Genomic DNA, 21,747 nt, shown 5'->3' on the forward strand with positions numbered 1-21,747 from the left:
GAAGCAGCGAATGGGATAACAGTCTCTGCCAACATTGCTGTGTCTTAAAAAATGTCAAACTCCCTGATTTCCATCATCGTTGATGTTCCTCCATTTCTATTTGCTGATCTTTTCCTTTGGACTCTACAAAGCCCAGACCTTTCCGAGGCTTGAATCCTGCTCCCATATCTGGAGAGGCTCTTCCAAGCCTTCCCTCACACTCCAGGGCTGGGTAGAAGTAAGAAAACGTATCCGTTTTACATAGACCCCCCCTCATCGCCTCCCGCCCCCTCCTCTAACTCCTGCTTTCCCTGGATCACAAAACAGTGCAAGTCCACCCTTCCGCCCCCTCCCCCCTCCCCCCTCCCCATCCTCCGAGAACGCACAAGCCCGGGGGCCGGTTCCTCTGCGGTACCTTCAGCATCTCTGTCGTGCGGCGAGCGGCAGAATCGTGCAGTGCCCGGCTACGCAAGTCGTCCTGGTACTGCTTGCAGTTCATTCCGTCATGGATTGCCTGCGAGGGGGAGTAGGGGAGGAGGAAAAGACAAAGTGAAACAGGTGGCACTGGCCAGGGAAGCCCTGGAACAGGCCGCACGATGCCCCACCCAAACCAGGCTGGGTCACTGGCTAGAGAGAGTTAACCCGATTCCTCCAACTGCTCCTCATGCAGCGAGGATACATAACCCACCGTCCTGGGCAGTGGGAGGGAGGGAATCGCTTTGTGTGCAGCCCAAACATCACTGCATCGATTCACCATGTTATCTTTTAGGAAACAGGACTTGAGAGACGACGTGTGGTGAGTGTAGTTTGGGAGGAACAGGTGGCTTTGGCCCCATAGTTCCCAAAAATACCCCACCCAGTCTAATCCCACTCTCCCCCTCACTCCCCGTACCCTTTAATATCCCACCCAGTCTAATCCCACTCTCCCCTTCACTCCTGTACCCTTTAATATCCCACCCAGTCTAATCCCACTCTCCCTCTCACTCCCTGTACCCTTTAATATCCCACCCAGTCTAATCCCACTCTCCCCCTCACCCTTTAATATCCCACCCAGTCTAATCCCACTCTCCCTCTCACTCCCTGTACCCTTTAATATCCCACCCAGTCTAATCCCACTCTCCCCTCACTCCCCATACCCTTTAATATCCCACCCAGTCTAATCCCACTCCCCACACCCTTTAATATCCCACCCAGTCTAATCCCACTCTCCCTCTCACTCCCTGTACCCTTAAATATCCCACCCAGTCTAATCCCACTCTCCCTCTCACTCCCTGTACCCTTTAATATCCCACCCAGTCTAATCCCACTCTCCCCCTCACTCCCCATACCCTTTAATATCCCACCCAGTCTAATCCCACTCCCCACACCCTTTAATATCCCACCCAGTCTAATCCCACTCTCCCTCTCACTCCCTGTACCCTTTAATATCCCACCCAGTCTAATCCCACTCTCCCCCTCACCCTTTAATATCCCACCCAGTCTAATCCCACTCTCCCTCTCACTCCCTGTACCCTTTAATATCCCACCCAGTCTAATCCCACTCTCCCCTCACTCCCCATACCCTTTAATATCCCACCCAGTCTAATCCCACTCCCCACACCCTTTAATATCCCACCCAGTCTAATCCCACTCTCCCTCTCACTCCCTGTACCCTTTAATATCCCACCCAGTCTAATCCCACTCTCCCTCTCACTCCCTGTACCCTTAAATATCCCACCCAGTCTAATCCCACTCTCCCTCTCACTCCCTGTACCCTTTAATATCCCACCCAGTCTAATCCCACTCTCCCCTCACTCCCCATACCCTTTAATATCCCACCCAGTCTAATCCCACTCCCCACACCCTTTAATATCCCACCCAGTCTAATCCCACTCTCCCTCTCACTCCCTGTACCCTTTAATATCCCACCCAGTCTAATCCCACTCTCCCCCTCACTCCCCGTACCCTTTAATATCCCACCCACTCTGCCCCTCACTCCCTATACCCTTTACTATCAAAGTATTTTTTAAATGGTGAGCAGCTAGGAACAATGGAGGAACAAAGATATTTAGGGGTCCGTGTACAGAAATCATTGAAAGCTAATGCACAGGAACAAAAAATAATTAAAAAGGCTAATGTAATGCTGGTCCTTATCTCGAGGAATACAAAAGGGAGGAATTGATACATCTGTTGTACAGAGCCTCGATCAAACCCCATCTGGACACTGCGTCCAGCTCTGGGCCCCGCCCCTCAGGGAGGATATATTGGCCTGGGAGGGGGAGCAGCTCAGATTCACCAGAAAAATACCAGGCGAAAAGGATTAAATTATCAGGACAAATCATGGGATCATTTCACTCGAGAGAGCAGAAGGGGCATCGGTTTAACATCTCATCCGAAAGACGGCTTCACCGACACTGCAGTGCTCCCTCAGTACTGCCCCTCCGACACTGCAGTGCTCCCTCAGTACTGCCCCTCCCACAGTGCGGTGCTCCCTCAGTACTGCCCCTCCCACAGTGCGGTGCTCCCTCAGTACTGCCCCTCCCACAGTGCAGTGCTCCCTCAGTACTGCCCCTCCCACAGTGCAGCGCTCCCTCAGTACTGCCCCTCCCACAGTGCGGTGCTCCCTCAGTACTGCCCCTCCCACAGTGCGGTGCTCCCTCAGTACTGCCCCTCCCACAGTGCAGCGCTCCCTCAGTACTGTCCCTCCGACACTGCAGCGCTCCCTCAGTACTGCCCCTCCCACAGTGCGGTGCTCCCTCAGTACTGCCCCTCCCACAGTGCGGTGCTCCCTCAGTACTGCCCCTCCCACAGTGCAGCGCTCCCTCAGTACTGTCCCTCCGACACTGCAGCGCTCCCTCAGTACTGCCCCTCCCACAGTGCGGTGCTCCCTCAGTACTGCCCCTCCCACAGTGCGGTGCTCCCTCAGTACTGCCCCTCCCACAGTGCGGTGCTCCCTCAGTACTGCCCCTCCCACAGTGCAGTGCTCCCTCAGTACTGCCCCTCCCACAGTGCAGCGCTCCCTCAGTACTGCCCCTCCCACAGTGCGGTGCTCCCTCAGTACTGCCCCTCCCACAGTGCAGTGCTCCCTCAGTACTGCCCCTCCCACAGTGCAGCGCTCCCTCAGTACTGTCCCTCCGACACTGCAGCGCTCCCTCAGTACTACCCCTCCCACAGTGCGGTGCTCCCTCAGTACTGCCCCTCCCACAGTGCAGTGCTCCCTCAGTACTGCCCCTCCCACAGTGCAGCGCTCCCTCAGTACTGCCCCTCCCACAGTGCGGTGCTCCCTCAGTACTGCCCCTCCCACAGTGCAGTGCTCCCTCAGTACTGCCCCTCCGACACTGCAGCGCTCCCTCAGTACTGCCCCTCCCACAGTGCGGTTCTCCCTCAGTACTGCCCCTCCCACAGTGCAGCACTCCCTCAGTACTGCCTCTCCCACAGTGCAGTGCTCCCTCAGTACTGCCCCTCCCACAGTGCGGTGCTCCCTCAGTACTGCCCCTCCCACAGTGCGGTGCTCCCTCAGTACTGCCCCTCCCACAGTGCAGCGCTCCCTCAGCACTGCCCTCCCAGCGTGTGGTGCTCCCTCAGTATTGCCCCTCCCACAGTGCGGCGCTCCCTCAGTATTGCCCCTCCCACAGTGCAGCGCTCCCTCAGTACTGCCCCTCCCACAGTGCAGCGCTCCCTCAGTACTGCCCTCCCAGCGTGCGGTGCTGTGTGAGTTTGATGGTCTGAGCTTCACCTTGCAGAGCAGACAGTTGAGCTTGGAGCAGATGGGGCAGCGGAACTCATTGACTGCGTCCTCGTAGATACACCAGCCCCTGCAGTCGGCGGTCTTGCAGTGGTAACTGTTGTCACTGCTGCTCTCGGCCACACTCACACTGCGATCCAGGAATTTATCGTAATCCTCGAGGGAAACCAGCTGCGTGGTACAAATCAAAGAGCGTGTGTTTATTACAGTGCTGCCCCATGTCCTAACTCGCACCAAGTGCCGCTCACCCATCACCCCTGTGCTCGCTGACCTACATTGGATCCCGGTTAAGAAACGCCTTGATTTCAAAATTCTCATCCTGGTTTTGAAATCGCTCCATGGCCTCGCCCCTCCCTATCTCTGTAACCTCCTCCAGGTCTGCAACACTCAGATATTGGCGTTCCTCCAATTCTGGCACCTTGAACATTCCCGATTGTAATCGCTGCTCATCAGTGGCTGTGCCTTCAGCTGCCTGAGACCTAAGCTCTGGAACTCCCTCCCGGGATGGCGGGACTGACCTATCAAGAAAGACTGGATCAACTGGGCTTGTATTCACTGGAGTTCAGAAGAATGAGAGGGGACCTCATAGAAACATATAAAATTCTGACGGGGTTAGACAGGTTAGATGCAGGAAGAATGTTCCCAATGTTGGGGAAGTCCAGAACCAGGGGTCACAGTCTAAGGATAAGGGGTAAGCCATTTAGGACCGAGATGCGGAGGAACTTCTTCACCCAGAGAGTGGTGAACCTGTGGAATTCTCTACCACAGAAAGTTGTTGAGGCCAATTCACTAAATATATTCAAAAAGGAGTTAGATGAGGTCCTTACTGCTAGGGGGATCAAGGGGTATGGCGAGAAAGCAGGAATGGGGTACTGAAGTTGAATGTTCAGCCATGAACTCATTGAATGGCGGTGCAGGCTAGAAGGGCCGAATGGCCTACTCCTGCACCTATTTTCTATGTTTCTATGTCTATGTTTCTAAACCTCTCTGCCTCTCTACCTCTCTATCCTCCTTTAAGACACTCGTTGAAACCTCCCTCTTTGACCAAGATTGTGGTCACCTGCTCTAATATCTCCTAATGTGGCTCGATGTCAGATTTTTTTTTGATAACGCTACAGTGAAGCGCCTTGGGTACACTAAAGGCGCTATATAAATGCAAGCTGTTGGTTGAAGATGGTTTAGTTATTGATACTCCCACGTTTTGTTAATCCAATAATGATTAACGCGGGTCCTTGGACTGGCTCAGAGACGACAGTCATGTGGCAGCAACTGAACTACACGGAGGTCAGGGTGGCTCGAGTTTCCTCAGCCTTCTCCTGGATGCACCGACCCCTTGATGGGGTACGGTTCCACAGGGATCAGAGACCCTCTGGTAACTCACAGTCGCAGTAAGCGTTGGCGGGCTATTTACCTCCTGGAAGGCATCACACCCCGATCTCCTGGCCTATCTCCCCTGACGTCCAACCTTTGGAGCGGGGACTCAGTGGACTGTGGTTGGGGGGGGATGCTGGTGATCCTGAAGATTTACCCCCCCAACTCCCGCCCCCCAGCCCAGGGATCCTGAGGTCAACTGCAGCATTGGCCGTGGTCATTAACTTGCTTCGATAGCGCTCCTTCCCTTCAGAGAGACCTCACAGAACATCAGACAGCGAGCATAAACCACAGGGACAGGAGGAAGCCATTCAGCCCCTCGAGCCTGTTCCACCATTCAATCAGATCATGACCGAGCTGCGTCTCAAAATTTACCCGTCTCGATGCCCTTACCCAACATAAATCTATCAATCCTAGTCTTGAACGCTCCGACTGACCTCCAGCATCCGCAGCTTTTGTGGGGGGAAGAAAGTTGCAGATTCCCACTGTCCTTTGTGTGAAGAAGTGGTTCCTGACATCACCCCTCATCGGCCTGACTCTAATTTAAGGTTACGCCCCCTTGTTCTGGACTCCCCAGGAAGAAATCGTTTATCCCTATCTTCCCTATCCACTCCTTAATCATTTTAAACACCTCAATTAGATCATAGAAACATAGAAAATAGGTGCAGGAGTAGGCCATTCGGCCCTTTGAGCCTGCACCGCCATTCAATGAGTTCATGGCTCAACATGCAACTTAAGTACCCCATTCCTGCTTTCTCACCATACCCCTTGATCCCCCTAGTAGTAAGGACTACGTCTAACTCCTTTTTGAATATATTTAGTGAATTGGCCTCAACAACTTTCTGTGGTAGAGAATTCCACAGGCTCACCACTCTCTGGGTGAAGAAGTTTCTCCTCATCTCGGTCCTAAATGGCTTACCCCTTATCCTTAGACTGTGACCCCTGGTTCTGGACTTCCCCAACATTGGGAACATTCTTCCTGCATCTAACCTGTCTAAATCCGTCAGAATTTTAAATGTTTCTATGAGATCCCCTCTCATTCTTCTGAACTCCAGTGAATACAAGCCCAGTTGATCCAGTCGATCCAGTCTTTCTTGATATGTCAGTCCCGCCATCCCGGGAATCAGTCTGGTGAACCTTCACTGCACTCCCTCAATAGCAAGAATGTCCTTCCTCAGGTTAGGAGACCAAAACTGTACACAATACTCCAGGTGTGGCCTCTGTACAACTGTAGTAACACCTCCCTGCCCCTGTACTCAAATCCCCTTGCTATGAAGGCCAACATGCCATTTGCTTTCTTAACCGCCTGCTGTACCTGCATGCCAACCTTCAATGACTGATGTACCATGACACCCAGGTCTCGTTGCACCTCCCCTTTTCCTAATCTGTCACCATTCAGATAATAGTCTGTCTCTGTTTTTACCACCAAAGTGGATAACCTCACATTTATCCACATTATACTTCATCTGCCATGCATTTGCCCACTCACCTAACCTATCCAAGTCACTCTGCAGCCTCATAGCATCCTCCTCGCAGCTCACACTGCCACCCAACTTAGTGTCATCCGCAAATTTGGAGATACTACATTTAATCCCCTCGTCTAAATCATTAATGTACAATGTAAACAGCTGGGGCCCCAGCACAGAACCACTGCCTGCCATTCTGAAAAGTACCCATTTACTCCTACTCTTTGCTTCCTGTCTGCCAACCAGTTCTCAATCCACATCAGCACACTATCCCCAATCCCATGTGCTTTAACTTTGCACATTAATCTCTTGTGTGGGACCTTGTCGAAAGCCTTCTGAAAGTCCAAATACACCACATCAACTGATTCTCCCTTGTCCACTTTATTGGAAACATCCTCAAAAAATTCCAGAAGATTTGTCAAGCATGATTTCCCTTTCACAAATCCATGCTGACTTGGACCTATCATGTCACCTCTTTCCAAATGCGCTGCTATGACATCCTTAATAATTGATTCCATCATTTTACTCACTACCGATGTCTATAATTCCCTGTTTTCTCTCTCCCTCCTGTTTTAAAAAGTGGGGTTACATTGGCTATCCTCCACTCCATAGGAACTGATCCAGAGTCTATGGAATGTTGGAAAATGACTGTTAATGCATCTGCTATTTCCAAGGCCACCTCCTTAAGTACTCTGGGATGCAGTCCATCAGGCCCTGGGGATTTATCGGCCTTCAATCCCATCAATTTCCCCAACACAATTTCCCGACGAATAAGGATTTCCCTCAGTTCCTCCTTCTTACTAAACGCTCTGACCCCTTTTATATCCGGAAGGTTGTTTGTGTCCTCCTTAATGAATACCGAACCAAAGTATTTGTTCAATTGGTCTGCCATTTCTTTGTTCCCCGTTATGACTTCCCCTGATTCTGACTGCAGGGGACCTACGTTTGTCTTTACTAACCTTTTTCTCTTTACATATCTATAGAAGCTTTTGCAGTCCGTCTTAATGTTCCCTGCAAGCTTCCTCTCGTGCTCTATTTTCCCTGCCCTAATCAAACCCTTTGTCCTCCTCTGCTGAGTTCTAAATTTTTCCCAGTCCCCGGGTTCGCTGCTATTTCTGGCCAATTTGTATGCCACTTCCTTGGCTTTAATACTATCCCTGATTTCCCTTGATAGCCAAGGTTGAGCCACCTTCCCTTTTTTATTTTTACGCCAGACAGGAATGTACAATTGTTGTAGTTCATCCATGCGGTCTCTAAATGTCTGCCATTGCCCATCCACTGTAAACCCCTTAAGTATCATTCGCCAATCTATCCGAGCCAATTCACGCCTCATACCTTCAAAGTTACCTCTCTTTAAGTTCTGGACCATGGTCTCTGAATTAACTGTTTCATTCTCCATCCTAATGTAGAATCCCACCATATTATGGTCACTCTTCCCCAAGGGACCTCACACAACGAGATTGTTAATTAATCCTCTCTCATTACACAACACCCAGTCTAAGATGGCCTCCCCCATATTGGTCTAGAAAACCATCCCTTATGCACTCCAGGAAATCCTCCTCCACCGTATTGCTTCCAGTTTGGTTAGCCCAATCTATATGCATATTAAAGTCACCCATGATAACTGCTGTACCTTTATTGCATGCACCCCTAATTTCCTGTTTGATGCCCTCCCCAACATCACTACTACTGTTTGGAGGTCTGTACACAACTCCCACTAACGTTTTTTGCCCTTTGGTGTTCTGCAGCTCTACCCATTATAGATTCCACATCATCCAAGCTAATGTCCTTCCTAACTATTGCATTAATCTCCTCTTTAACCAGCAATGCTACCCCACCTCCTTTTCCTTTTATTCTATCCTTCCTGAATGTTGAATACCCTTGGATGTTGAGTTCCCAGCCCTGATCATCCTGGAGCCACGTCTCCGTAATCCCAATCACATCATATCTGTTAACATCTATTTGCACAGTTAATTCATGCACCTTATTACGGATACTCCTTGCATTAAGACACAAAGCCTTCAGGCTTGTTTTTTAACACCCTTTGTCCTTTTAGAATTATGATGTAGTGTGGCCCTTTTTGTTTCTTGCCTTTATTTACTCGGCCTTCCACTATTGCTTTTCACCTTTCTACCATCTGTTTCTGACTCCATATTACTTTGCCCTGTCTCGCTGCATAGGTTCCCATCCCCCTGCCATATTAGTTTAAACACTCCCAAACTGCGTTAGCAAATGTTACCCCCAGGACATCAGTTCCAGTCCTGCCCAAGTGCAAACTGTCCCTTTTGTACAGGTCCCACATCCCCCAGAACTGGTTCCAATGCCCCAGGAATTTGAATCCCTCCCTCTTGCACCACTGCTCAAGCCACGTATTTATTCTAACTATCCTGTTCTCTCTACTCTGATTAGCACGTGGCACTGGTAGCAATCCAGTGATTACTACCTTTGCAATCACCCCTTAATCGTCTATATTCGAGGGATCCAAGCCTAGTCTATGCAACTAACGCAGGTATAAGATCAGCCAGAATCTAACTGAATGGGGAAACAGGCTGAAGGGGCTGAATGGCTCCTCCTGTTCCTGTGTTTCTACTCAGGTTATGCTCCCTTGTGCTGGACTCCTGGACCTACCCCATTGCATCCCTTTATCATTTTAAACACCTCCATTCGATCACCTGCCACAGAGATCCGAGATGGGTGGACCTCCTGCGCAGAGAGAAAGAATTAGAAATGTGATGGAAAAGAAATAGGCTCTGCAGTTCCAGGGTCACTCACACTCTGACCCCTCACCCTCAGTTCGAGAGGTCACTCACACTCTGACCCCTCACCCCTCAGTTCCAGGGGTCACTCACACTCTGACCCCTCACCCTCAGTTCTAGAGGTCACTCACACTCTGACCCCTCACCCCCCGCAGATCCAGAGGTAACTCACGCTCTGACCCCTCACCCCTCAGTTCCAGGGCTCACTCACACTCTGACCCCTCACCCCTCAGTTCCAGGAGTCACTCACGCTCTGACCCCCCCCCCCACCCCACCCGTGTTCCAGAAGTCACTCACGTTGTGACCCTTCACCTCCCAGTTCCAGAAGTCACTCACGTTGTGACCCTTCACCTCCCAGTTTCAGAGGTCACACTTTCCGACCCTTCACCCCCGGGTTCCTGGGGTCACTCACGCTCCGACCCCTCTCCTGAGATCACTCACGCTCTGATCACCCCCACAATTTCAGGAGTCACTCACGCTCCGACCCCTCCCCCAGTTCCAAGGGTGACTCACGCTCTGACCTTTCACCTCTCAGCTGCAGGGGTCACTCACCGCTCGGATCTCACGCTCCTGGAGTTTACTATCGCAGGCGTAGCTTTCATCCCGATAAGGGCAGGGCACCTGTGGGTCGGTACAGCTGCGAATCAGCTGCTTCAGGCAGTCCCTGCGAACGGCAATCAGGCAGACCCAGGGTTAGTGACCCGCCTTCTGTAAAATCTTCATTTATCCCCGCCTTCCATCAGAGTGATGGCGGCCGTTCGGCCCGTCTCGATACACCCATCCAGACTGGCCTGTTTTGAGCCTCCAACTGATTCCTGGGTGAACCCAGAGTTCCCAGCTCCACTACTCTATCCACATCTTCAGTTTCAAGTGTAGTCACTCATTCTGACCAGTATTAGCGCCTTCAATCCTAACTCAGGGGGTAGCACCCTTGCCTCTGAGTCAGAAGGTTGTGGGTTCAAGTCTCACTTCAGGGACTTGAACACAAAAATTTAGGAAGACACTCCAGTGCAGTACTGAGGGAGCACTGCATTGTCGGAGCTGCAGTACTGAGGGAGCACTGCACAGTCGGAGGGGCAGTACTGAGGGAGCACTGCATTGTCGGAGCGGCAGTACTGAGGGAGCACTGCACAGTCGGAGGGGCAGTACTGAGGGAGCACTGCACAGTCGGAGGGGCAGTACTGAGGGAGCACTGCACTGTCGGAGGGGCAGTACTGAGGGAGTACTGCACTGTCAGAGGGGCAGTACTGAGGGAGTGCTCCACTGTTGGAGGGGCAGTATTGAGGGAGCGCTGTACTGTTGGAGGGGCAGTACTGAGGGAGCGCTGCACTGTTGGAGGGGCAGTACTGAGGGAGCGCTGCACTGTCGGAGGGGCAGTACTGAGGGAGCGCTGCACTGTTGGAGGGGCAGTACTGAGGGAGCGCTGCACTGTCGGAGGGGCAGTACTGAGGGAGCGCTGCACTGTCGGAGGGGCAGTACTGAGGGAGCGCTGCACTGTCAGAGGGGCAGTACTGAGGGGATGCTGCACTGTCGGAGGTGCTGTCTTTCGGAGTTAAACCGAGGCCCCATCTTCCTGCTCAGGTGGATGTAAAAATTCCCACGCCACTATTCGAAGAGGAGTGTCCTGGGAAATATTTATTCCTCAACCATAGAATGATATGGCTCTCTGAAAGAGCTCTCCAATTAGTTCCACTCCCCCGCTCTTTCCCCGTAGCCCTGCACATGTTTCCCCTTGAAGTATTTATCCAACTCCCTTTTGAAAGTTACTATTGAATCTGCTCCCACCGCCCTTTCGGAGAAATTGCTACAAATGTACAGCAGGGTCCGGGGGAGAAGGACAGGTCTGTGGCTGTGGGGGTCCTGTTAGTGTCCATTCCCGCTCACCTGCAGAAGGAGTGCAGGCAGTCTCGGAGCACCACTCCCTCCTCCGGCTTGATATCGCACAGGCAGATACGACAGTCGATGATCTCGCGGTTGGGTACCAAGTGCTGGCCATCCATCTGCAGGAGGTGCTGGTAATTCCGGAGACGCTCTTCCTCCAGCTCCTGAACCGGCAAAGGGGAAAAACCAATAACGTCACTGGCAGCGTCTGAGATCGCCAATAAATCACACGCACACTCCAGAGCCAATCTCAGCTCTTCTCTCAGCCCATGTACCCAGAGCGCAGCGCGGTCAGGGGCTGCTGATGGTGGAGCAGGGACAGTTAGGGAGGTGGAGGAAGAGTGGGCCACCCTCTTGAACCGCTGTGCGTAGCGATTTTATTCAACACAACTCACTATCTTGCCAGGCCACGTCAGAGGGATGGAATACTCTCCACTTGCTGGATGAGAGTACTTCCAACACTCAAAGAGCTCGACACCATCCAGGACAAAGCAGCCCGCTTGATTGGTTCCCCCAATCCACCACCTTCAACATTCACTCCCTCCACCACCGGCGCACCGTGGCTGCAGTGTGTACCATCTACAAGATGCACTGCAGCAACTCGCCAAGGCTTCTTCAGCAGCACTTCCCAAACCCGCGACCTCTACCCACTCAAAGAACAAGAGCACTAAGACCCAGGGGAACGCCATCACCTCCAAGTTCCTCTCCAAGTTACACACCATCCTGACTTGGAAATATATCGGCCATTCCTTCATCATCGCTGGGTCACAATCCTGGAACTCCCTCCCTAACACCACTGTGGGAGCACCTTCACCACACGGACTTCAGCGGTTCAAGGCGTCGGCTCACCACCTTCTCAAGGGCAATTAGGGACGGGCAATAAATGCTGGCCTTGTCAACGACGCCCACATAACGGAAATTAATTTTTTTAAAGTGTCAACCACGTTGGAGTCACATGTAGGCCCAGACCGGGTAAGGACGGCAGGTTTCCTTCCCTAAAGGACATTAGTGACCCAGTTGGGTTTTTATCACAATCCGGCAGCTTCACGGTCACTTTTACCGAGACCAGCTTATTATTTCCAGAATTTTTATTACATCGAATTACAAATATATAGCACAGAAACAGCCCATTTGGTCCAACTAGTACGTGCCGGTGTTCATACTCCAGAAAAAAATCTAAGACCAAGTTATTATTTAAATGGAGAAAGATTGCAAAGTGCTGCAGTACAGCAGGACCTGGGGGTCCTTGTGCATGAAACACAAAAGGTTAGTATGCAGGTACAGCAAGTGATCAGGAAGGCCAATGGAATCTTGGCCTTTATTGCAAAGGGGATGGATTATAAAAGCAGGGAAGTCTTGCTACAGTTATACTGGGTATTGGTGAGGCCACACCTGGAATACTGCGTGCAGTTTTGGTTTCCATATTTGCGAAAGGATATACTTGCTTTGGAGGCAGTTCAGAGAAGGTTCACTAGGTTGATTCTGGGGATGAGGGGGTTGACTTATGAGGAAAGGTTGAGTAGGTTGGGCCTCTACTCATTGGAATTCAGAAGAATGAGAGGTGATTTTATCGAAACGTACAAGATTATGAGGGGCCTTGACAAGGTGGAAGCAGAAAGGATGTTTCCACTGATGGGGGAGACTAGAACTAGAGGGCATGATCTTAGAATAAGGGGCCGCCCATTTAAAACTTAGATGAGGAGGAATTTCTTCTCTCAGAGGGTTGTAAATCTGTGGAATTCGCTGCCTCAGAGAGCTGTGGAAGCTGGGACATTGAATAAACCTGAGTCCATGATCGGATCAGTCATGATGTGGATAAATGTGAGGTTATCCACTTTGGTGGTAAAAACAGAGAGACAGACTATTATCTGAATGGTGACAGATTAGGAAAAGGGAAGGTGCAACGAGACCTGGGTGTCATGGTACATCAGTCATTGAAGGTTGGCATGCAGGTACAGCAGGCGGTTAAGAAAGCAAATGGCATGTTGGCCTTCATAGCGAGGGGATTTGAGTACAGGGGCAGGGAGGTGTTGCTACAGTTGTACAGGGCCTTGGTGAGGCCACACCTGGAGTATTGTGTACAGTTTTGGTCTCCTAACTTGAGGAAGGACATACTTGCTGTTGAGGGAGTGCAGCGAAGATTCACCAGACTGATTCCCGGGATGGTGGGACTGACCTATCAAGAAAGACTGAATCAACTGGGCTTGTATTCACTGGAGTTCAGAAGAGTGAGAGGGGACCTCATAGAAACGTTTAAAATTCTAACGGGTTTGGACAGGTTGGATGCAGGAAGAATGTTCCCAATGTTGGGGAATTCCAGAACCAGGGGTCACAGTCTAAGGATAAGGGGTAAGCCATTTAGGACCGAGATAAGGAGAAACTTCTTCACCCAGAGAGTGGTGAACCTGTGGAATTCTCTACCACAGGAAGTAGTTGAGGCCAATTCACTAAATATATTCAAAAGGGAGTTAGATGAAGTCCTTAGTACTCGGGGGATCAAGGGGTATGGCGTGAAAGCAGGAAGTGGGTACTGAAGTTTCATGTTCAGCCATGAACTCGTTGAATGGCGGTGCAGGCTAGAAGGGCTGAATGGCCTGCTCCTGCACCTATTTTCTATGTTTCTATGTTTCTATGATCGTATTAAATGTCGGAGCATGTTCGAGGGGCTGTATGGCCTACTCCTGCTCCTATTTCTTATGTTCTGATTGTTATGTATGTAAACTTTACTAGTGTGTTAGACTTGCCACCAGGGGGCGCACCTGTGGGAGACCCCAGGGTCACCTGCACACCCCGGGCTAGCAGGTATAAAAGGGTGTCTACCATGCTGTCTCCTCACTCTGGAGTTACATTAAAGAGACCAAGGTCACAACAGTTTGAGCTTACAGTATACAGTCTTGTGGAGTTATTCTGAACATAACACTGATTGTTCTTATATTCCTCCCATTCCATCTGCCTCACCTCAGCCTTTCAGTATATGTTTCACTTCCCTTTTCTCTCTTGTACTCGTCCAGTTTCCTTTTGAAAGTATCTGTGCTGTTCGCCTCAACCACTCCCTGTGGCAGCGAGTTCCACATTCTCACCACTCTCTGATTAAATACATTTCTCAGTACTTCCCTATCGGATTTATTGGTGACTATCTTGTATTTATGGCACGTAGTTCTGGGTTCTCTCACAAATGGAAACAGTCTTTCCACATCGACCCTGTCCAACCCATTCGGAATGTTAAATCAGGAAACCGAATTGAAATTCTCAAAACTGCCATGGAGGGATTTGAACTCACGGTCTCTGGATTGTTGATCCAGTAACCTGAGCACGACACTATTGCACCCAATTTTCTGTTAAATTAAGGAAAGAGAAAGCATCAGGGCCTGATGGGATATTGCTAGGATCCCGAGGGAGGAGATTGCCGTGGCCCTAGTAATGATGACTAGAACTAGAGGGCATAATCTTAGAATAAGGGGCCGTCCATTTAAAACTGAGATGAGGAGGAATTTCTTCTGTCAGAGGGTTGTAAACCTGTGGAATTCGCTGCCTCAGAGAGCTGTGGAAGCTGGGACATTGAATAAATTTAAGACAGGGATAGACAGTTTCTTAAATGATAAAGGAATAAGGGGTTATGGGGAGCGGGCGGGGAAGTGGACCCGAGTCCATGATCGGATCAGACATGATCGTATTAACTGTGGACGAGTATCGGGGAACCGGATGGAGGCGAATGCAGGTGCCATTTTTAAACAGAGCAAAACCCGACAATTTCAGGCCAGTTACTTTAACTTCTGTGGTGGAGAACATTTGAGAGTCTTAAATTATGGATGAAATTATCAGACATCTAAATAACAACAACTTGCATTCACAGAGCGCCTTTAACGTAGTAAAACATCCCAAGGTGCTTCGCAGGAGCGTCAACATAAGAATTAGGAGCAGGAGTCGGCCATACGGCCCCTCGAGTCTGCTCCGCCATTCAATAAGCTCATGGCTGATCTTCGACCTCAACTCCACTTTCCCGCCCAATCCCCATATTCCTTGATGTAATGTCTGCACCGGTGAGCATGCTCACAGGTTTGTGGAGCTGTTGCATTGTGAGTGGCTTAGCTAGTCACGTGATGTTCACAAGACTCAATAAAACCCCAGCCAGTTGGGTGTAATAAAAATTATGCAAATAATAAGGGGGTCTTGGTAAAAGTGACCATGAAGCTGTCAAATGGTCATTAAAGCCCAACTGGGTCACTAATGTCCTTTGGGGAAGGACCTTTATGTGACTCCAACGTGATTAGAACATAAGAACATAAGAATTAGGAACAGGAGTAGGCCATCTAGCCCCTCGAGCCTGCTCCGCCATTCAATAAGATCATGGCTGATCTGGTCGTGGACTCAGCTCCACTTACCCGCCCGCTCCCCGTAACCCTTAATTCCCTTATTGGTTAAAAATCTATCTATCTGTGATTTGAATACATTCAATGAGCTAGCCTCAACTGCTTCCTTGGGCAGAGAATTCCACAGATTCACAACCCTCTGGGAGAAGAAATTCCTTCTTGACTCTTGCGATCTCAGCCTTGCATTGACTCAACAACTGAGCATCCACAGCTCTCTGGGGAAGAGAATTCCAAAGATTCACAACCCTTTGAGTGAAGAAATTTCTCCTCCTCTCAGTCCTAAATGGCTGACCCCTTATCCTGAGACTGTGACCCCTAGTTCTAGCCTGGGGAAACAGCCTCTCAGCATCTACCCTGTCAAGCCCTAGCAAACAAAATTTGAGCGAAACATTAAGTGGTACTTATAATGTATTTGCTTCATGTGTTCTTTGCTTAAGAATTCATAGCAACACTGTTATGTATTAATGCTGGGGGGTCACCAGACCTACATGCGGTCGGAGGTCATCGGGCTGTACGCATGTAGCATGTGTGCTTGGTCACTGGTATATAAGCTGGGTGGCCTGGAATTGACTCTGATCTGGAATCATGTGTGCATCAGTGCAATACTTGCATGCAGCTAAATAAAGTACCAAATGAATCTCCGCTGAGTCTTTGGTCGTGGCCATCCAAACCATGGTCGAGGATCCACATTGATTTTGTGGGCCCGTTCCTAGGAAAGATGTTTTTTGTCGTAGTAGATGCATATTCCAAGTGGATAGAGGGTGTTATTATGTCATCCAGCATGTCTACAGCTACCATTGAAACCCTAGTTTGCTACTCATGGTTTGCCTGACATTGTTGTGAGCGACAATGGATCTTGCTTCACAAGTCGTGAGTTCCAGGAGTTCATGAAATTCAATGGCATCAGACATGTGAGATCAGCTCCATTCAAGCCTGCTTCTAATGGTCAAGCAGAGCGCGCCGTTCAAACAATCAAGCAAAGTATGAAACGTGTAACTCAGGGCTCACTGCAGAGGCGGTTGTCATGTATATTGCTCAGTTACAGGTCAAGATCTCATACACTTACTGGGGTTCCTCCTGCTGAACTACTGATGAAGAGAAATCTCAAGACCAGGCTTTCTCTTGTTCATCCTGATTTGAATGATCGTGTTGAAAACAGACGTCAAAGTCAGCAATGGTGTCATGATTGTGTTGCCGTGTCACGTGACATCTCGGTCAACGATCCGGTTTATGTACTGAACTATAGTCAATGTCCAAAGTGGATCGCCAGCACTGTTACAGCCAAGGAGGGTAACAGAGTGTTTATTGTCGTGCTCAAGAATGGGCAAACATGCAGGAAACACCTTGACCAGGTTAAACTGCGGCACACGGATGAACTGGAACCGAGTGAGGAAGATGCAGTCAGTAACCAACCAACCATTGTTCACTCATCAGAGGACTCTGCTGACATTACTGACTCTGAACCTTCAGTCTCTGATGTGGTCATGACCACTCCCATCAGATCAGCTACTCAGCCCTCAGTCTCAACAGACTCAGAACGCTCGTCCAGAGCTAAAATTGAACTGAGACGATCAACTCGTGAGAGGAAAGCCCCAGACCGTCGTAATTTGTAAAAAGACTGTTGTTAAGATATTAAAAGGGGGATGTTGTTATGTATTAATGCTTGGGGGTCACCAGACACCAGAGGGCGCCGCAGTCGGAGGTCATCAGGCTGTACGCATGTGGCATGTGTGCTTGGTCTCCTGTATATAAGCTGGGTGTCTTTGTCACGCTGGCATAAAGATGGATCAGGTTGCACCTGAGTGAGTTTACAGTAACCAGACTCTTGAGTCATTACGAACACATTGCTCTTAAGAACTAGTTGGTTTATTAACAAAGGTTTAACAATCACACTACACATTACCAGTTCATCCACTAGGCTCACAACCACCTGCCTCACAACCACCTGCCTCATCGTGGATCCTCCGAACCCAACTGACTGGGGTTTTATTGAGTCTTGTGAACATCACATGATCGGCTAAGCCACTCCCAACTCAACAGCTCCACAACTATTTGAGTAGAAACTTTAAATCAAGTGCCTGGAACAGCTCCACAATTATTTTTATGAACCTATAAATCAAGTGCCCCCTTGTTAACGGGGAGCACTAAAACCGGCAAATTAAACAAATTAAACTTTAAACTTTAACGATCAAATTAAAATGTGGATGCCAGGGTTGATGATGCACTCCAGTCCCTCCGGCGCCCACCTCTTGCGGAAGGCCGCAAGCGTACAGGTGGACACCGCGTGCTCCATCTCCAGGGACACCCTGGCTTGGGTGTTACCACGGAAGAGAGGCGGAGGGGCTGAATGACCCCCTCGACCGCCCACTGCCTGGACCGGTTGATGGCCACCTTGGCCATGCCCAGGAGCAGGCCCACGGGGAGACTTTCCGATCTGCCCGCTCCCCTCCGCACAGTGTGCCCAAAGATCAGGAGTGTGGGACTGAAGTGCAACCAGAATTTGAGGAGCAACTCCTTCAAATATTGGAACAGGGACTGAAACCTCGCACACTCAACATAGACATGGAACACGGACTCCTCCAGACCGCAGAAATTGCAGGGGGCCTGGGAGTCCGTGAACCGACTTTAAAACTTATTGCACGGGACTGCTCCGTGAAACACCCTCTAGGCCAAGTCTCAACAGCTCCACAAACCTGTGAGCGTACATTATGGTAGTAAACACACAGATTTCAAAAGGGACCATCGTACTTGACAACCCCATGGAATTTTGCGAGGATGCAACAGACATAGTAGATGGGGGAAATGCAGTGTACATGGACTTTAGGAAAGCCTTTGACAAGATACCACATGGGAGGTAACCAGAGAAGTTTATGGGGAGGATAGCAAACTGGATTAAAGATAGATTCACAGAGGGAAACAGAGTGGGAGTTAAGGGAAGTTTCTCAGAGTGGGTGATAGCAGGCAACGATGTCCCACAGGTCAATTCTGGGGCCACGTCTGTTCAGCGTGTATTGATGGTTTGGGTACAGACCGAGAGGGAGTGGTATTGAAATTTGCAGATGATCCCAAAATAGGAGGTTAGGTAATGCTTTAAAAGAGCTAGGGAGGCTGCAAAAGGGGTAAGATTGGAGATTGGGCTAAAAAGTGACAAATGGAATTCAATGTCATGGATTTCGGTAAACAAGACACAGCAGGGACTATACTCTGAGTGGATGTCGGTTTGGTGCTGTGGGGGAGCAGAGAGATTTGGGGGACAGGTTCATGGGACATTAAAGGCAGATATCAGGGTGGTAAGGCTGTTAAAAACAAAATTGATGGAATCATAGAATGGTTACAGCATGAAAGAAATAAATTGGGCCCATTGAGGCTATACCGGTTCTCTGCAAGAGCACCTCAGCTAGTCCCACTCCCCCCATCATTTCCCTGTAGCCCTACAGAATTTTTTCCTTCAAGTTAGTTAAGCACGATTTGCCTTCAACAGGCTCTCAATTAATCCATACTTGTCCAAGTGACGGTTAATTCTGTCCCTGATTATCATTTCCAAAAGCTTCCCCACTACTGAGGTTAAACTGACTGGCCTGTAGCTGCTGGGTTTATCCTTACACCATTTTTTGAACAATGGTGTAACATTTGCAATTCTCCAACCCTCTGGTACCATCCCTGTATCTAAGGAGGATTGGAATATTATGGCCAGTACCTCCGCGATTTCCGCCCTCAATTCCCTCAGCGTCCTGGGATGCATCCCATCTGGTCCTGGTGACTTGCCGACTTTAAGTACAGCCAGCCTTTCTAGTACCTCCTCATCATCAATTTTTATCTCATCCAGTATCTCCTCTACCTGCTTCTTTACTATGTCTATGGCAGCATCTTTATCCTTGGTGATGACAGATGCAAAGTGCTCATTTAGCTCCTCAGCCATGCCCTCTGCCTCCATTCGTAGGTCTCCTTTTTGGTCTCTAGTCGCCGCCACGGAATTCTTGGGTTTATCACAAGAGATACAGAATATAAGAACATAAGAACATAAGAAATAGGAGCAGGAGAAGGCCATAAGGCCCCTCAAGCCTGCTCCGCCATTTAATAAGATCATGGCTGGTCCGATCATGGACTCAGGTCCTCTTCCCTGCCCGCTCCCCATAACCCCTTATCCTCTTATCGTTTAAGAAACTGTCTATTTCTGTCTTAAATTTATTCAATGTCCCAGCTTCCACAGCCCACTGAGGCAGCGAATTCCACAGATTTACAACACTCAGAAGAAATTCCTCTTCATCTCAGTTTTAAATGGGCGTCCCTTATTCTAAGATCATGCCCTCTAGTTATAGTCTTCCCCCATCAATGGAAACATTCTCTCTGCACCCACCCTGTCAAGCCCCCTCAATCTTATATGTTTCGATAAGATCACCTCTCATTCTTCTGAATTCCAATGAGTACAGGCCCAACCTACTCAACCTTTTCTCATAAGTCAACCCCCTCATCTCTGGAATCAACCTAGTGAACCTTCTCTGAACTTCCTCCAAAGCAATTATATCCTTTTATAAATAAGGAAACCAAAACTGCATGCAGTATTCCAGGTGTGGCCTCACCAATACGCTGCATAACTGTAGCAAGACTTCCCTGCTTTTATACTCCATCCTCTTTGCAATAAAGGCCAAAATTCCATTGGCCTTCCTGATCACTTGCTGTACCTGCATACCATCCTTTTGTGTTTCATGCACAAGGACCCAAGAGATAATAATAACCCTTTAGAAAACCTCAAAAAACCTCAGTTAGAGTACTCGGTTCGAGCAGTGGGCTCCATACTATAGTGAGGATATCAGGCTTCAGAAAGGGTACAACAGGCCGCTGCCTGGTATGGACATACAAATACAAAAAGACTTGGATAATTGTTTTTTTCCCCCTTCGTACCAGAAAGATTACGGGATGAAGTGTTGAAAATTAGGAGGATGGGATGGGACTGGGTAGAAGCAAACTGTTTGCAGTAGTCAAGGGGTATGGAACAAGGGGCGTTAGACACAAGATTAAATATAAGGGATTTTGAACAGAGAGCAGGAGAAACCTCTTCACACAGAGAGTTGTGAGGCTGTGGGATTCACTCCCAGGGTTAGTGGTTGTGCAAGATACTTAGGCAGAAGACTGGATTGGACAGAGGGGTGTTGAAGCAAACTGGGATGAAGGGATACGGGAACAGAGCAAGTAAACGAGATGAGAACTATTTTCTCGTGTGGAAGGTAAACACAGACACAGACTGGAGGGGCTGAATGGGCTATTTCCATGTTGTAACCGCTGTATTCCCTCTAACACGAGGTAGTAGGCTCAGTGCATAGCACCCTTGCTTCTGAGTCAGGAGGCTATGGGACTTGAGCACAAAAAAACTAGACTGACACTCCAGTGCAGTGCTGAGGGAGTGCTGCACTGTCGGAGATGTCGTCTTTCAGATGAGACTAAACCGTCTGCTCTCTCAAGTGGACTTAAAAGTTTCCACGGCACTATTTTGAAGAGCAGGGGAGTTCTCCCCGGTGTCCTGGGGCCAATATTTATCCCTCAATCAACATAACAAAAACAGATTATCTGGGTCACTATCACATTGCTGTTTGTGGGAGCTTGCTGTGCGACAAATTGGCTGCCGCGTTTCCTACATTACAGCAGTGACTACACTCCGAAAGTACTTCAGTGGCTGTAAAACGCTTTGGGACGTCTGGTGGTTGTGAAAGGCGCTATATAAATCCAAGTCTTTCCTTCCTTCCTTCCCGGATAGGGAACCCACTGTCCGGGTCTTAGTTGGACTTAGGCTTGATGCAAAATTGAGTTGTTGATGGGCAAAGGACAAAAACAGGCAAGCTTCCTGGCGGCGGCCTTGGCAATGGAGCAGATGTGGGGGTTCCCCTTGAGGTCAGATCAGAAGGGGAGGCCAAGAATATCGACAAGACCAAGAGTGGAGGCAGGGGTGGCGATAGGTGGCGATTGGCCTTAAAAGGGAACTGGACGATATCGCTGCAGCCAAAATAAAACTGGGCGCGTTGCGCTCATCGTACCTCAGCTGCACAGCTGCATGGAACTATGATGATCTCAATCGGGGTTAGAAGGGCAGCAAGAAATGGAAGATAATGGAATAGAGAGGGGGGTAAAAAAAGGAGGGGGATTGTATTGATTCAAGAAACAATTACAGTTGAGAGAAGGGATTATATGTTAGAGGAGGTCATCAA

At 49.4% G+C, this 21,747-nt stretch overlaps 2 protein-coding genes across 3 annotated transcripts in view; one reads left to right on the top strand and one right to left on the bottom strand.

Moving 5' to 3' along the window:
- The window catches only part of gpaa1 (glycosylphosphatidylinositol anchor attachment 1), a 113,621-nt gene that overhangs the window by 60,357 nt on the left and 31,517 nt on the right, over positions 1–21,747 (top strand). The gene's annotated exons all lie outside the window — the stretch shown is intronic.
- The window catches only part of shrprbck1r (sharpin and rbck1 related), a 115,604-nt gene that overhangs the window by 12,511 nt on the left and 81,346 nt on the right, over positions 1–21,747 (bottom strand). Inside the window, exons 9-12 of the mRNA XM_070881908.1 lie at positions 11,181–11,341; positions 9,849–9,960; positions 3,695–3,874; positions 395–493 (exon numbers count right to left, since the gene is read on the bottom strand). Of these exons, the coding sequence (XP_070738009.1) occupies positions 395–493; positions 3,695–3,874; positions 9,849–9,960; positions 11,181–11,341 (552 nt within the window). The remainder of the gene's footprint in view (positions 1–394; positions 494–3,694; positions 3,875–9,848; positions 9,961–11,180; positions 11,342–21,747) is intronic.

The sequence above is a fragment of the Pristiophorus japonicus genome, chromosome 5 (assembly GCF_044704955.1).
Source record: "Pristiophorus japonicus isolate sPriJap1 chromosome 5, sPriJap1.hap1, whole genome shotgun sequence".
In the NCBI taxonomy this organism is placed as follows: Eukaryota; Metazoa; Chordata; class Chondrichthyes; family Pristiophoridae; genus Pristiophorus; species Pristiophorus japonicus.